This window comes from Blennius ocellaris (genome assembly GCF_963422515.1).
Source record: "Blennius ocellaris genome assembly, chromosome: 6".
NCBI classification, from domain to species: domain Eukaryota; kingdom Metazoa; phylum Chordata; class Actinopteri; order Blenniiformes; family Blenniidae; genus Blennius; species Blennius ocellaris.
In genome coordinates this window covers 10,751,144-10,767,013 of record NC_137655.1, presented here as the reverse complement: position 1 = coordinate 10,767,013, position 15,870 = coordinate 10,751,144, and the positions used below count along the sequence as shown (strand labels likewise).

General features: G+C 37.5%; 2 protein-coding genes across 2 annotated transcripts; both read right to left on the bottom strand.

The window, feature by feature from the left end:
* Positions 1-778: 778 nt before the first annotated feature.
* Positions 779-2,328, bottom strand: gzm3.3 (granzyme 3, tandem duplicate 3; the record flags this gene model as incomplete). The annotated part of the gene is made up of 5 exons (XM_080498155.1): positions 779-946; positions 1,092-1,352; positions 1,617-1,755; positions 2,013-2,160; positions 2,277-2,328. 5 exons carry the CDS (start codon positions 2,326-2,328, stop codon positions 779-781), a joined length of 768 nt encoding a protein of 255 aa, XP_080354281.1.
* Positions 2,329-4,553: 2,225 nt separating this feature from the next.
* On the bottom strand, positions 4,554-11,561 carry LOC308131708 (UDP-glucuronosyltransferase-like; the record flags this gene model as incomplete). Its single annotated transcript, XM_080498536.1, has 5 exons — positions 4,554-7,663; positions 8,117-8,336; positions 8,457-8,544; positions 9,876-10,007; positions 10,701-11,561. 5 exons carry the CDS (start codon positions 11,559-11,561, stop codon positions 7,381-7,383), a joined length of 1,584 nt encoding a protein of 527 aa, XP_080354662.1. The 3' UTR covers positions 4,554-7,380.
* Positions 11,562-15,870: the final 4,309 nt, after the last annotated feature.

The following is a 15,870-nucleotide window of genomic DNA, read 5'->3' as shown; positions in this document are numbered from 1 at the left end:
ACCATTTTATTTATTTATTTATTTTATTTTTTCTTTTGCTTCTTGTAAAAGTTGAAAAGGCCACATCAGTATTACCTGGAATGTGGTTTCACAGCTGAAAGTGGTTCTGATGTAGAGGCAAAGTTCATGCGTTATACAAGGACAGTTTCTGGGAGTTATGCCAGCAGTAATCAAAGAAAATAGTCAAGCCTCTGTCCTCATCTTCACTCCCTTTTCATGAAACATCCTTGATTCATGTAGTTTCAGGAATCATTTGCAGGAATCAGTTATAACAGCAGAAACACAGCAAACTTACATAATGAGGACATCTTTGGTCAATATGTTCAGTTGCACCCATAACCACGTGTTTGGATGTCCTTGACCCTGTTTAACTTTCTAGATTTTGAAGATATTATCTTCTGTTTTATTTCCATTGCTTGTGTTTCAATGTTACCTTAAAAAAAAATATATATACGGTATATATTTTGTTCTGTTTTGTTCTTTCTTTATGGAAAGCACTTTGAGATGTGTTTTGTGTATGAGAATTGCCATATAATAATAATAATAATAATTATTAAGTTATTATATATATATGAAAAAGAGATATGAAAAAAGCAAAAGAAAGGTTTTATTACTTTATTTTGTATTAATGTCAACACTTTTCCATGTGCTTTTAGCACAAACAATCAAGGATTTGTTTTCAAAAGTAAAGACAATTTTAGAGGCATACGCTTCATCAAGCCTGATTAGATTTTAAGCAGCCAGTATAGAACGGGCAATGTGCTCGGTCAGTATACACTCATGCAACATTCACTGATGCGTTCATGACTCTGTTGATCCACGAACTGAAGTAATTCACTTTAGTGAAAACGTGGGGATATTTTGGATCAGAACAGTCTCCTTTCTTTGTATAAGCTGTTATACCTTGAACCTTCCTGTTGCAGATAAGAGGTCCACCAGAATCACCCTGCAAAAGAAAAGACAAGAGAAAATACTGTTAGGTTTGTGAAAACATTGTGCTTTCTAATGATTAAGTGTAAATTTGTGGAATAAGCATTTATGTCAATATGTGTGTATTTTGCTGTTGCTCTGCTTCAGATATTGTCTCACACCTGACACACTCCTCCTTTCTTTCTGTCGGTCTTGGTGCACATCATGTGATCACTGTTAAAATGTATGTCCCAGATCTTTTTGCACTCAAAGCTGAATTGTATTTTCTCCATGGTTTCCCTCAGAACATCTGAAGTAGGCTTTTCGTTTCCAGTTTGTCCCCATCCAGCTACAGCACAGTTGATGTTTGCAGGGGTTTTTCCGTTTTTGTTGGGTCGTCCAATAGTCTTCACATACTTATTGAGTTTGGCAGGTTTTTTCAACTGTTAAGGGGAACAAAGGGTAACAGGAAGTCACAACAGATATGAACACAATGATGTGTGTGACTGTCTTCTTCATCACACCATCCTCTTTACCCACTTCAATGTAAATGTGTGAAGTCAGATGATACTGCTTCGTAAATTCCTAATGAGTCATGGAAGAAGTAAAACGTGGTGGCAACATCACATCCAAAGCAGGTCACTAACTACTCAACAAAGAGTTTGACATTTTTAAGACAGTTTCTGGAGTACATGTTTTAGTTTTACCTTAAGTAACATGATGTCATAATCAAATTGTTCCATGAACTTTGGGTGCTGGTAGAACGTGGCCACTGCAATACGTTGCTGAGTGTTTTCTGTCACATTAATGTTGTGAGCTCCAAGTACCACCTCCATTTTTTGAGAGCTGGCAAAAACAGAAACACACGGTTGGAAAACAATGAAAAAAATTAAATACCTATTAACTTGCAGATATTGATGAGGGTTTTCAAAATTGAATATACAGTAGATTCCTACAGAGACAATAAAGACCCCTGATATAAATGTATCATAAAATTATGCTTGTTGTTGTAATACGATGTTAATGATTTCACACATACAATAGAGATTTGTGGAAAAACTAGTGCAGTTAAGCATAGTTTTTATTAATGCAAATTAACTCACTATTTGCAGTGTGCAGCAGTCATAACGAAATCCTCTCGAATAAGTGTCCCACCGCATGAATGTTGTCCATTGATTTGGAGTGACGCCATGTAGGGTCTGGAATGGGGCTTTGCAACCTTACCAGCTACTATGCTGCTCCCAGCGGCTCCTAACATAAGTAGAGAAGGTAAACTTCACAGATTGCACCAGATAAGGTCAAATTTCTACCCATGCATTCCACATTATTTGTGAGCAATCATTTTTAAAGGTTTTATCTGATCTTACCAGTGACGGAGACGAGCAGGAACATGTGTATGAAGCAGTATGTCTGGATCATGGTCATGCAGAAGTGCAAACTGAACTATTTGATTCCCTTCAACTACTTTTGCATTCAACCGCTCTGCTCCCTTAGTGAAACTCTGTGGGCAGGTGTTAAAAAAAACTCAGAGATCACACCCTCACATCTCATACTTTGATGATGCACTTTATGCTGCATGCATACAACAACATGTTGTGTGGAAACTGCTCTGTCTCCAGTCAAGAAACATAAAGATGTCAATGTGACATTTATTTGGACTTATTTGCTGGTCATTACTGATTGAAGTGTCAGACAGTCCAGGGTGTACATATCCTCTGTCCCCAATTACCCTATTCAGGATGTTATAGAAGATGAATCTATGTGTACTTTACAATTTTTTGTTATTTTATTTCACTCTTTTTAAGGGACTGTGGTTTTCCTCTCCAAATACATTTTTAACATCAGTTTTCATTTTCACACATTTAAGAAATCCATTTTATGTTTAATTCTATAAAATTATATCACTAATTTGAACAAACAAACAGAATACCCCCCTTACATTCAAAGTTGAAAGCTTTCCGTGACAGCCATCATTGAGTCGCTTCAGTTGCCTCCACTGTGGAAAATGTAGAGGCTCCACAGTTTCACACTCCAATCACACACAGGTACGGGAAGTGCATGCAAAAACACAGAAAGGAAAGACTCAGAAAGCCTGTATTTAAACCCACAACTTTCTTGCAATGTAGTAGTTATCATACTGCCATCTAGTGGCCATGGACTGTAACAGCTGATGTGGCAGCCAAGACAAACAAAGACTCACGCAATGCGTGTCACGCAACACGCAATGAAGGTCACGCACACGAACCTTTTCTCACGCCATGATTCAATTTCTCACGCTCTTACATACTATACTGGTAAATCATGAACACTCTGTGTCACCTTGCCGCTGTTTTTTTTTTGTTGTTGTTTTTTTTAAAGTCCTGATTCCTTGTACGGACTTCCAGGTCTCGACTTGCTTACATGCGATGTTTCCTCAGTATGCATGAGGGGATGAAGTCATTCATTAATATTTTAATTTCCCACGCTTTACATGGTGGAACTTTTAGCCACGAAAATCTCAGGTTGGTTTATTTGTTTATTCACATCTGTTCGATTACACAGCTTAATCTCTTTGCATATTGATTTTTTTTCTTTTCTATTTTCCCCCTTCATATAAACTCATATATGGGGGTAAACTGTACATTTGTTTCATCTGTTACAAAAGATTGTTATGAACTGAAATTTTTTGTTTGTTTTTTTTTGTTTGTTTCACACAATGGAATCACCTGTACAGAAAAGAAACCCTCAGAGTAAAATGAACGTGAATCAACAGATCTTACACAATACATCTTGAATACTCGGTACAACTTAGAGCACAAGTTGCATTCAACCTAAAGGTGCCCAAACCTTTTTTTTCCCTAGGCCACACTTTTAGAAAGTGCAAACATTTTCAGGGTTCCCCATCTAGACATGCATACATTCAGTGTATGTTGACCTTTTTTTTCCATTTAGCTAAATGTTTGATACAAAGTCAGAATGTTAAATGAGACACAAAGATTGAAAACAATAAAGATGAGCTAAGGGGTTAATTATTAAAACTTTATTTCAACTTTTGCATTGGTAAATTTCAATTTTCACTATTCACTGCATTCAACTTTTATTCTAAAAAGTGTTTGTTTGTCTGTGCAAATATAGTTTTTATAACACAAGCAGTGCTCTAAGAGAGTGTGATTAGAATGACGGTGGAAGAGGAATTCCAGGTTTTACTCATTGTGGCTGGTTTATGAAGAAATCCAGTTCAACAAGCTCAGTGAGGAATGTAGACAAAGCTTTTTTTTTTCTTTTTTCAGTATGACAGTACTTGAAATCCATTATCACAGTGTTGCCTCTGTATTATATAAATGTGAGCAGCATACACAAGGAAGATTCTGCTGCAAATCTACAGGCTGCAGTATTCCGACTCGTCATGTTTTTCAGATCAAGTGAGCAACATAAACCAACTTTAATCTTTAATCTTGGTGAAACTCAAGTACTTGAATAAAAAGAAATGATTATATAAAAATTACAAATAATCTTTTTATATTTTTGATGCATCACACATCAAGCATCTTGAACCTCGTTTGCTAGATGTAAATCAATTATTTGCAGCCAATGAAACAGTTTAGAAAAGTTAGGACAACAAACTCACAACCAAGAGAAACTTAAGTAAGAGTCTGTATAATGGGCGGAATGACAAAGCACTTTATTTGACATCAACAGTTAACTGGGTTGCTTTGATATACTTGGTTATTCATTAATCATATTCATTGACATTGTTTGATGTACACTATTGGGACAAAGAAGCAGCAAAAAAAAACAAAACTAGCAGCTTAGATAAACTAACCAGCACACAGAAAGGTCTTATAAAAACCTGCTATAATGCGATCGCACATATGATAATATGTATGGTGCAAACATTTAAGCATCTTTCATCCACTCAGTCTCTGGTGTAATTGTGTCTCAGTATGTGATCAAGAAGATAGCATAGTGAAAAAATTTTTTATTGGAGAAGCAAATGCTCACACAGACAAGTAGACCAGTGTGCTTTGAAAACATTATAGTACATTCAGTGACTCCAGACACTGTTCTGTAAATGAACAGCCAAAAGAACAACAGTTGTTCTATTTCACTTGAAAACGTTCTGCACACAGGGTTTAGTTTAACACCATTGTGATGCTCCTTTAGTAAACAATAATGGTACAACAGAGTACAAAAGGTCAGTGCAGTGAACAGGACAGAACATTACTCATTATCCAACACAAGGTTTTCAGGATTTTGTGTTTGTACATTCATTTTCAGACACGAATCCCATATAACTGGTTGTCACCAACAAAGTTTCGTTGTTTACTGCAATGACAATAAAGTTCCTTATTCCTTAAAGAGAAGGCCATGATTCTTATACTTTTATTTTCTTCTCTTTCTGACAATAAATGGAGGAATAAATTACCAATTACGGATAGAAAACAAAAAATCTGACCATGAAAATTTACGGAATTACCTAATTTATGTGATCTTGCTAATTCTACAGTTGTGACGATGAAAAATCTGAATTTGGAGGTCTATACCTTCTTTGAAAATCCCTTTTATTATTTTAACAAATGTATCAAATCATCTGCACTTTCAGAGAAGTTGTATATGTGTAGGTGTGGCATGAGGTGTAGCAATAGAGATAGTACTTTTGTTTCAGCAGTCAGCCACATTCTCTGGACTCCTTCCATTAGTCCTCATTATCTACCCAGCCCTCACCTATGGCCCCAAGAAGCTGCACAGCAATGGCCACATCCTGGTAAACTGCATTGGCTGAACTGTGAGGGTTATGGAAAAATCGCCTAATCTCAAATATAAAGATCACACCAAAGGAACCTTTCATGCAGTAGATTGAGGAGGATTCACCAAGAATAACACATGATACAAGTAATAGATTGAATGTCAAGGCACGAAGATGGTACAATGATGACGTCACTGCTGTGGAACTCAGCATGGTGTTCAGCGTCAGGAAAAAATGCAGTAGTTGTAGAGTAGTTTAGTGTCCTAAATGCTGTCCTAAATGCTAGATTAGACTACAAGTTAAAAGCACAATAATAAAAGATAACGCCAAAAACTAAACTAAATAAAACATGCAGATTATACAACAATAAAATCATATGTAGAAAAACTAAAAAAATTGTACTTCGGCCACGCAACATATATTATAGAATTAATGAGATTGCCGCACTTTTATGTCCAAAGATACATAATTTTCCATATAAATTATTATCATACCATAAATCATTTATCTGCTGAGCTGCTTATCATATTACACAACAAATCGTGGCCATAGGTCTGCTCCTTTAAATAAGTGGCCAATTTTGCCGGGAACATAAAAGCCTCTCTCTGAAAATACATTTGTTTGAAGCAAGGTTGAATGTTCCTCCCATCAACTGCATGACACCCAAAGTCCAGAAATGTGAACTCACTCCTCCTAACAAAAATCCCATGAGAATCCTTTGCTGCTAAACATATCTATTAATAAATTAAAAGGTACTGTATATTATTTTAAAAGCAGAGACAAAAGATTTGTAAAATACTAAAGTTTAGCGTAGATTCAGTGAGTAGAACAGAGCGAGAAAGCAACTCTTTCAATCATGAGCAGGGTGTGGTTTTCCCGGCTGGCATCACAGTACTTTGGCCTGTTGGTGCTGATTCACGATTACTTATTTAGAATCCGACCTTAGAACTTTGAGTATTGCATGTTGTTTGTTTGCCAAGAAATCAACAGCATAATTGCATGTAAAAGCTCAACTCAGAGCTATTAGTGTTTATAACCTTTGTGTGGTTTAGTTGTTTTCACAATGTGCCGTGAATGATTGAGATGGTTCAAAATGATTCAGAAAAATAATAAATCATTGAGTCTAAATTGGGCAAAATTTTATATTTGATCTACTTGTTTTTTGTTTCTTTTTTGGTGGATAGAAGGTCTTATCCACTTTGTATGGAACATTTTCTGAGTTTTTTGAGATTTATTCGGAAAGGGTTAGCCATTAATTTCTCAAAACCTAATCAATTGGTCCTTGAATGATGACAAACCATCCTTAAAAATTTCATGCAATTTAGGTGAGAAATGTTTGTGAAAGTTGATCAAATACATACATACAAACCAATACATAAATCAATAATTCAATAAATAAATGCATAGAAAAACATTATCTTCTTGGCCAACTTTGTTGGTCTCTCAACTTTGGTTGGCCAAGGTAAAAATAGAGAGATTTCTTGAAAAGTAGTGTAGTATGGAGTGCATGTGCAGCATGTCAGAGGAAACTACACCAGTTGCAAATAAAAGACAAAATATATCATATAAAAATAGATCCATAATGACATGGCTACGGCACTACGTAATTTTATTTTGAAAAGAACTTCATCAATTTAACTTTGATTTCCACCATATTTCAAAAAGGCACACACATACACACTCACCTGGTGCAGCATCACAGTTAAGCAGAAATGTATCATCAAGTACTGTTACTGCCTCAGACACTACTCTGATTTTTTCTTCCCAGTTCCCTTTCTGCTACACTTACGGATGCAAAATAAACAACATTTGAGTTGCAGCCATAAGACAACGACAATTATGACGAAGAAAAAGGCGAAGACATCCAGGCTGTGGTACTGAATCCAGTTCAAGTTATGTCCAGCGACTCTCAGGTGTGCTGCTCCTTTGTGTCTCATGACAAACTCGGTCCAGAAAGCAGCCAGGTCCAAAGGCTTGACAGGGCGATCGAGATGTAGCTCTGACAGCTTCACCATCTTCTCTTTGTAACTGGAAAAGAGGTCAGGCAACATTCAGTAAGTGAAAATGTCACTGACGTCTTGAAAATGATGGAAACTGCGTAAACACTGAAAATGAGGAAGTTAGCATGACGGGCCACAAGTTGGTGCTGTTGTTTGTTTTTGTAATAAAATCATACACACACATACACACGGATATGGATATGGATATGGACATTAATATGGACAGACAACGAAGTTGGATTACTCTTACGCGTGACCCTGAACTGCAAACCTACCAAGACTGAGGAAAATATAAACTGGGAGTCATGATACTTTGGAGGCTGCCATTGTTGTCATTGTCCATCTATTTGCACATGTGCAGAAGAGCTCTACAGCTGTAATGTACATGTGCAGCTGTTGTGTTTCAGAAAAGTTATGTTTCTGGCCAGTTTTCACAGACAGAGTAGGAGCGTTTTTTTTCCCAAATATTGCATTTTCTTACCTCTTATTATTGAGGATCTTTTTCATTGCAATCACCAGCGATTCAGTTGTCATTTCAAATATACCCAGTTGCTCCGCAACCCCACGGTGAACCATGCGATGTGCGTTGTCTCTTTGATCGCCAAACATTGGCAACATCAACATGGGCACTCCATTGCAGATGCCTTCGTAGATACCGTGGGTACCACCATGAGTCATGAAGATTCTAGCCTTGGGATGAGCTGGGGAGCACATAAATCAACAGGGTCCGATCCGTTGCAAGAAGCATAAAAACCACCATAATGTGAATGTACTGTGTGATTATTTATCAATGAGTTTGATTTTGCTGAAGGTAAACCCACCGAGAAGGTCGGACTGAGGTAACCACTTCATGGCTTTGACGTTCTTGGGCATGTCATCAAGCAATGCACCAGTGAATCTCCACACAACCTGAAACATAAATAGTCCCATCTAAACATTTACTGTGCAAACAACTCATTAAATGAATGTTTTTATTTGTTTGTTTGTCTGAGGGTGGAGCACATTACAGCCATGCTCCGATCTCTGCACTGGCTCCCTGTGTGTGAAACGATTGACTTCCAAATCTTACTTCTGGTCTATAAAGCTTTGAATGGTCTCGGGTCGAAACGCATCTCAGATTGGCTTGTAGAATACAAAACTTACAAAAACTTACAAAAGTCCTCAAGAAGAGGTTTACTCAGTGGTCCTAGAGTCAGAAGCAAACAAGGTGAAGCAACTTTTAGTTCCTACCTCCTCACCTGTGGAACAACCTTCCTGAAGACCTGAAGACTGCTGACACACTCACTTCTGTTAAATTAGATCTTTAAACATTTGTATTAGGACAGGTTTTCAGCTAAACAATAGACTTTACTTACTTTATTACACTTGTGTTAATTAAACTCTTACCTTATTTATTCTGGTTTTTATGCTGTTTTGAAATTCCCTGAACTTACCACACTGACTGACTCCAGCGAGGGAGAACATAGACACTGTATGCAAACTGCTTTGCGCAGCAGGTGGTTCTGAATACAGGAAGTAGGCTATGGTCGTTACTGCGTTAAGTTGAATGTTTTGAACGAGTGCACAGTGACTTTCTGGGGTTCCCGGTCTTGGTTGAGAGATTGCAAATGTGCAAGATTCCAAAAGTAAGATTAACATTCGAGGAGAAGTCCTGAGTGACAACGTTTGTCTGTTTATCAAGATCTAACTGGTAAGAAATAACTGCTGAGCTGAACTGGCAGCGATATGTACAGAGAGGGAGGTCTCTGTAACGGGGGAGACGGGACTGCTGCCCCGTCTCCAAAGTCTCCATGTCAAATCAGTGTGGCACATGAAAAGCTGTTATTGAAGGATCTACGTGGTCTCAAAGTGGCCCGTATGGTCAGTGGTTGTGGGAAACACCCAGTAAAATACTGGAGATTTAGTTTAAGATTCTTTATTGCTTGCTTTAATGTAATTATTTCATTTCTTTTAAACATTTAATGTTTTTCTTTTAGTAATACATTTCTTTTATTTCTTTGTGAAACTTTTCCGCATTTCTTTAATTTTTTTCATTTCTTTATGGAGCAATGTGAATTGCCCTGTGTTTGAATGGTGCTCTATAAATAAATTAGTCTTACCTTTGCCTTACTTTGCTTTTGTAACAGCCCTATTGAAACAATGCAAAGCAGAGGACAAGGCCTTGGGGTCGAGCCTGATTCAACCCCTTCAGTTTATCTGTTTATCAGTTAAAACGTATGTATTGATCATGTCAATATTACCCTTTGAGGAATTTGTCGGAAGGCCTCAATGAACTGCTTTGCTTTCCACTCAGGCATGTCGGCGACCATTGAACCCAAAGTAAATACAATAAAGCCATCATCTCCTGAGCCGTCCACAAACTCCTGCAAATCCTGCAAATGGGTTAAAGAAGACACAGACATTAATAGTTTTCTACTGTAATGGTTGTTATGATGATGTGTGACATTTCCTTGAAAAACCCTAATTAATTTAATCACTATTGTTTGTACCACAAAGCCTGCCAATGATTTGATCACCTAAATGCAGTCTCATTGTCTCTTTGTGCCTCTGTTTATACAACAGGACACTTAACCTCTTCTGTTTCGTCAGCCAGAGTCCAGATGCTATATCTGCTTTCCTTGTCTCACATTGCACATACTGAGCCTCCCGTGGAGAACAAACTAACTTGTAATTCCACAATACTATTAGCATGCTTTTAATCAATTTCCACAACCAAACAATCTCTATTCTTCAGGCAGAGTTTTGCTCTGCATGTTTCACATGTGCACATACATTTCTGTTTAACTACAAATTGTCTGTTTTGTTCTTTGCTGTATAACACAAAAATGTTGTCAAGATCCATGTCGATAGACATTTTAACTCTTGGAGATTCTTTCACACATGTTTCCTAAGTTGTTTTACACACTTATGGGGTTAAAGTCATTAACATATTACCACATATGATGTTCATCTCGTATTATATTGCAAAATGACTTTTTGATTTGCAATGTGTTGTGTTTTTGACAGTAAACAAAATCAACATGCATTTTGTTGGAAGTGAAACAGATGTGATTGAAAATACTCACTGCTGGAAGAGGAGCTGTCTTTGCACAGTTGATGCCTCCAATTAAAACCATGTTTGGCATGACAGGACTGAGATATTCCAAAGTAAAATCATATCGGAGAAGCCAGATAGATGCGTGGCTTATTAATTCTTTGTAGGTCTTAATGTCCTTTAAATGCCTACTGACCAGATTGTCAAAGTCACCATAGATGATGGTACACATGTGCGACTCCACAAAAGACATCAACATGTTTTTCACTCTCTGCATGAAGGTCATAACATCAGTATTACCAGAGAAAGCCACAGGGCGATAGGAATAAGAAGAAGGACACAGGTTAGCTTTCAAATCTAGCTCACATACAAGTCCCCGTAGGAAATAAACAGCTGGAATGGAAAAGATGTGAGACAGGATGGGTCCACAGGGAAGGAAAGGGTCTGTAAGTATCAAATCGAACTCCTCTCTCTTCATTCGACTCATTAAAGGCTCATTTTTCAACAAACTCTCGCAACCTCTTTCTTGGAATACAGTGAAGTTCAACAGCCGCTGCACATTCACATACATATCTGTGATCTCTGGTGCTTTTTCGAATATTGAGTCCCTCAGGGTGTTGAAATTGTTCTCCATTTCTTCTTGGGTAAAAGGCACCTTGTAGATTTCAGTCTTGTAGGTCTTTGATCCCTTGATCAACAGGCTGTTTTCAGGCACCAGAACCACGACTTCATGGCCCCTAAGCGTGAGTTCCTCCACCAGAATCTTCATGCTAAGCCAGTGACTTCCATCCACAGGCAGCACCAGCACTTTTCCTCCCTGCACAGGCTCCAGACTGAGGCAGCAGAGCCAAGCTACCAGCCCCAGAGTGGGAAACCACACCCTGCCTCTCATTGTTGCGACTCCGGAGTGCACGCTCGCGTGTTGTGAGTGTAAAGGCTTTAGTGTTGCCTGTGGTTTTGAGGTGGTCCTATGTGAGGGCGTGTTTGCTTGAGTTATGTTTACATAAAGCAGGAAGTTCAGCCTGCCTTTGAATTGGGGGGGGGGGGAGGTTCCCACTGGAATTTCTGGGGGAAGTCCCACATTCACTGTTCAACGTCTATATACTTCAGAATAGTCTCTCTCTCTCTCTCTCTCTCTCTCTCTCTCTCTCTCTCACACACACACACACGCGCACACACGCACACAAAGATGCCTGCACAAGTGACATTTTTATTTGTGTAACAGCATGCTTATGTTCCTGTCCTTGATGTTGATTTACTTTTAAGCAGACCATAAGACTTGCAAGTCATGGTGACAGAGCATGCACTACCTATAAATCTGTGCAAAGTCCTTTTTGTTTGTTCAGATTACTCCTTCACTCCTTCCCCTGGAAAACAGACTTGTGCGTGCTTAATAGGTTATTGCCCTTTTTTTCACTCTCGTCACACAGACATGCAACTGCAATAGCGTGCAAAGCCATTTGTAACAGGAAACCAACACCCCTCCCCTTGGAGGTGGTCGATGACGTCAAACCAACAATGTAATGTGTGGAAATTCACCTTTTGCTTAACTTGTTTTACTTCAAATGATCGGTTTGTGAATCTGATGCACTGTTTAAAAATGCTGAACGAATAAAGGGTCAAGATAATATAAAAGACAAGAGACACTTTAAGGAAGTATTTTGAGATATGTAAGGAGATGAAGAATGTTTTGTGCTGGGTATAGACGAAACAGTTTCCACAGTGCTGATTATTCCTGGAAAGTAGTCCAGTCACTGAAAAAACCTTTTGGTTAATACATTCTGCATTTTTTGTGTGAGAATTGGTTACCGAAGACACGTGTTTCTATTCAAAGCAGGGTTTGTAGTACTGAAGCCCTGAAGGAGTGCCACCAATGTGCTCTCAACATTATAGAACGCTTCAGTAATCATATTTCAGTTCAAAACAAAAGAGCAGTCAAAACTCACGAACACAATCATTTTTTATCATTATGACCTGTGTAAAGAAAACATTCACAAACCACACCAAAGATTTGTACTTTTCAGAAAGGGCTTTCATCAACATTCCATAAAATATCACTTACTGAAACGGCAAACTAATATCAGGCAGCTGCATTTTACTAAAAAGCTGTAAGATTAAACAGACAGTTTAACTCAGACGGCTATATTCAGAGTAATTGTTAAATTGGAAGATTCTGTCAACACTGAAATGTCTGCTGTGAATCATCAGAAATGATCAAAAAGTACACAATTTCCTCATAATCTACTGTATAGCTTTCAATGTTGAACAAGATTTCACTTCAAATAGAAAATAGTAAATAAAACCCAAAGCTCAAAACCCATGGTGACTTTGCATTTGAAGCTCTTCCACTTCAGCTGAGATGTGTTGACTCCTGTAGTTCCTTGATGAAGTAGTTTAAAACATTTTTATTCAGGTAGGTCTTTGACATGTAGCAACTCAATTGAACTTTTTTTGAATATTTATCTATGTTTTTACTTGCTTCTATACCTTTAATGATCTTATCGCTGTTTTGTTTTTAAATTTTTTATTTATTTCAGTTTTCTTCTGCCGTTAAGCACCTTTTCACACATGTCTGTGAAGGGTACTATATAAATAAAGTTCTATTCTATTTTGTTCTGTTCTATTCTATTCTATTCATTCTATTCATTCTATTCATTCTATTCATTCTATTCATTCTATTCATTCTATTCTATTCTATTCTATTCTAAATACATAATCATCAACCTTTTCAAATAAGGCCTTTTGACATGAAGACAAGAACACATTTGTCTTTTCAGGTACATGTGACACAAAGATTACTATTTTACTTACCAATTTCACAGTGTAACTTCAAACTAACTAACCAGTTTGCAAATTATTCACTTAGAGAACACCATGGCCTGCTCTGAAACCTGAGGTGGTTACATGTTGACTTTTTATGACTTTGGGCTCCACCCATTGCAAAATCTTATCATGGAAATGATTGTCTATCGATCACTTTCAATAGCGTTATATAACTGTTGACTGGACTGGACTCAAATGAAAGGTTAAGTGATTTGATATGTGTACAACAGTCAGGATGGTGAAACGTAATCAGGACAATGAATTGTCTATGCTTGTAGAAAGCATAGAAAGTTATTGAGAGTAATCATATTTAATCCAAACTACAAACTCTTCTCCTTTATATCTCCCCCACCTTTACCTGCACGTGTTTGCTAAAATGTGGGTTTGAGCTTTCATGAACAAAGGTTGTTAATGGAACTATTATTAATTCATTCACTGCACAGAATGACCTGATTTGACCTTCTTGTTGGTGGGTTGGCATCAAGACCGAACTCATGAAAGGACAAACAGCCATATGAGAAGTTCATTTAATACTGCCACACAATGCTTTGATTACATTTAAACACAATGTGTCTGAAACGTGGAATTTGGGTTAGGGTGAGGCGTTTGCAATATTGCTGTTAAATAACCCTCTTTTATTTTACATGCCCAGGATTATTATTATTTATTAAGTATATTATTCACACTTAAGAAAAGCAAGCAGTGCAGTCATTGCAGGACATAGGCAGTTCCAATCTTTAAACCCCAAGACTGCTGACTGGGACAAACTAAACACCAGAATTCAAGTCCTACTCATTGAATAAGACAGGAGACTCTGAACTCATAAAAATGCCAACAATTGAATGGGAGGAAAAAAAGAAATAGTAAGAAGATACCGGCATACTGATACTGCCTCTGGGGTTTATTCAGCAACATTTTGTCCTGAGCTGTTCCTCTTGTGTTTCGCTATTTCTCATTTAGACTTGATATGCATTGCTTCTGACAAAATCCTTTAATCTGTCACCAAGTCACGCCTGAATTTACAGCAATATATCCTGCAAATATTCAGGAAAATGTTCCACAGTGGCAAAAACCCAGACGGTGTAGCAGGTTTAGAGTTCACGTGATATTTTAGTTTAATTTAATTATTGTTCATGAAGCATTGACAAAACATCCAAGTCAATGATCAGCTTTAAGGTTTAAGATTTAGGTAACGTTTATTATTTTATCGCAAGTAACACAAGAAAAGTCTGAGAATCAAAAGATAAAGGCAGGGTAACTGTGCAGAAACCAAGAGATGAACCAAAAAGACAGGTACAAAGTGAGGGCACCAATGAATACAAACACTGGGAGGCAAAGATCAAGAGCAGCCAGAGGACAATGAAATGAGAGGAAGCTCACAAGTACAAACAGATCGGACAAACAATGTGAAAGCAGACATGAACTAGAATAAAAGACATTCTACATAGGACATGTAGAAGAAAACATGCTAAAAAATCTACAGTATATGAAACAAGAACATAAGAGATCAAAATCAGATTCAACACCAATGACTAGCAACACATCGTGGAAAAGAAAAGCTAAGAACGGAGCCTAAAACTGGCCCTGTGACAATAATGAAGCTTATTGAACTAGAAAAGCAATCAATGCATTATGGAAATTAATAATAACTGCAGATGCTGTACAAGCAACTGATTAATATTTTGAAATCAAAAATACACACACATTTACCAATGTTTATGTGAACCTCTTAGTTGTTATGTGACTAATGTGGGAGAGCTGCTGCTTCACTCCTGGTTACCTGAACTTACCCATCTAGACAGTCTAGGAATTGGCTTCTATTCAGACTTGTGTTTTGTGTATTTGTTGCTTCGAGATTGAGTGGAGTGAAGTTGAGGTCACTGTGGACAAGACGGACTCGGCAACGCTGGGAGAGGAAGAGTAAAATAAACTTCAGTTTATTGTATAAACCACTTCAGCTTTTCTTCACTTTCCCCTGTTTGTTTGTTTTGCTTAGAGCCGCATGATGGCGCCAAAGTCAAGGGGATCTTCAAGACAGCAGTTTTAATCACTGAAAAAAAAATCCTTTCCACTCCATACAACTGTCAGCACAATATTTGACCTTTTACTGTCTGTGTTTTGTGGTCAAGACTGCTGCATCAGCCACTTCCCTAATGGAAAGGCAGCACTCACCTGCATATTTTCACCAGGATGACTAAACCAGCCATATTTTTTAATAGTTGTGTTTGAAAACATCCGAAAATGTAGTAATACTTTATTAAAAAAAAAAAAAAAAAAAGAATGTCCCATTGTTCATATGTATGTGTGCCTCACACATGCCATGTCTGGGCAAAAAGTAAAAAAGATGAGTAAAGACTCCTCACTGTGACTGGAGTCCC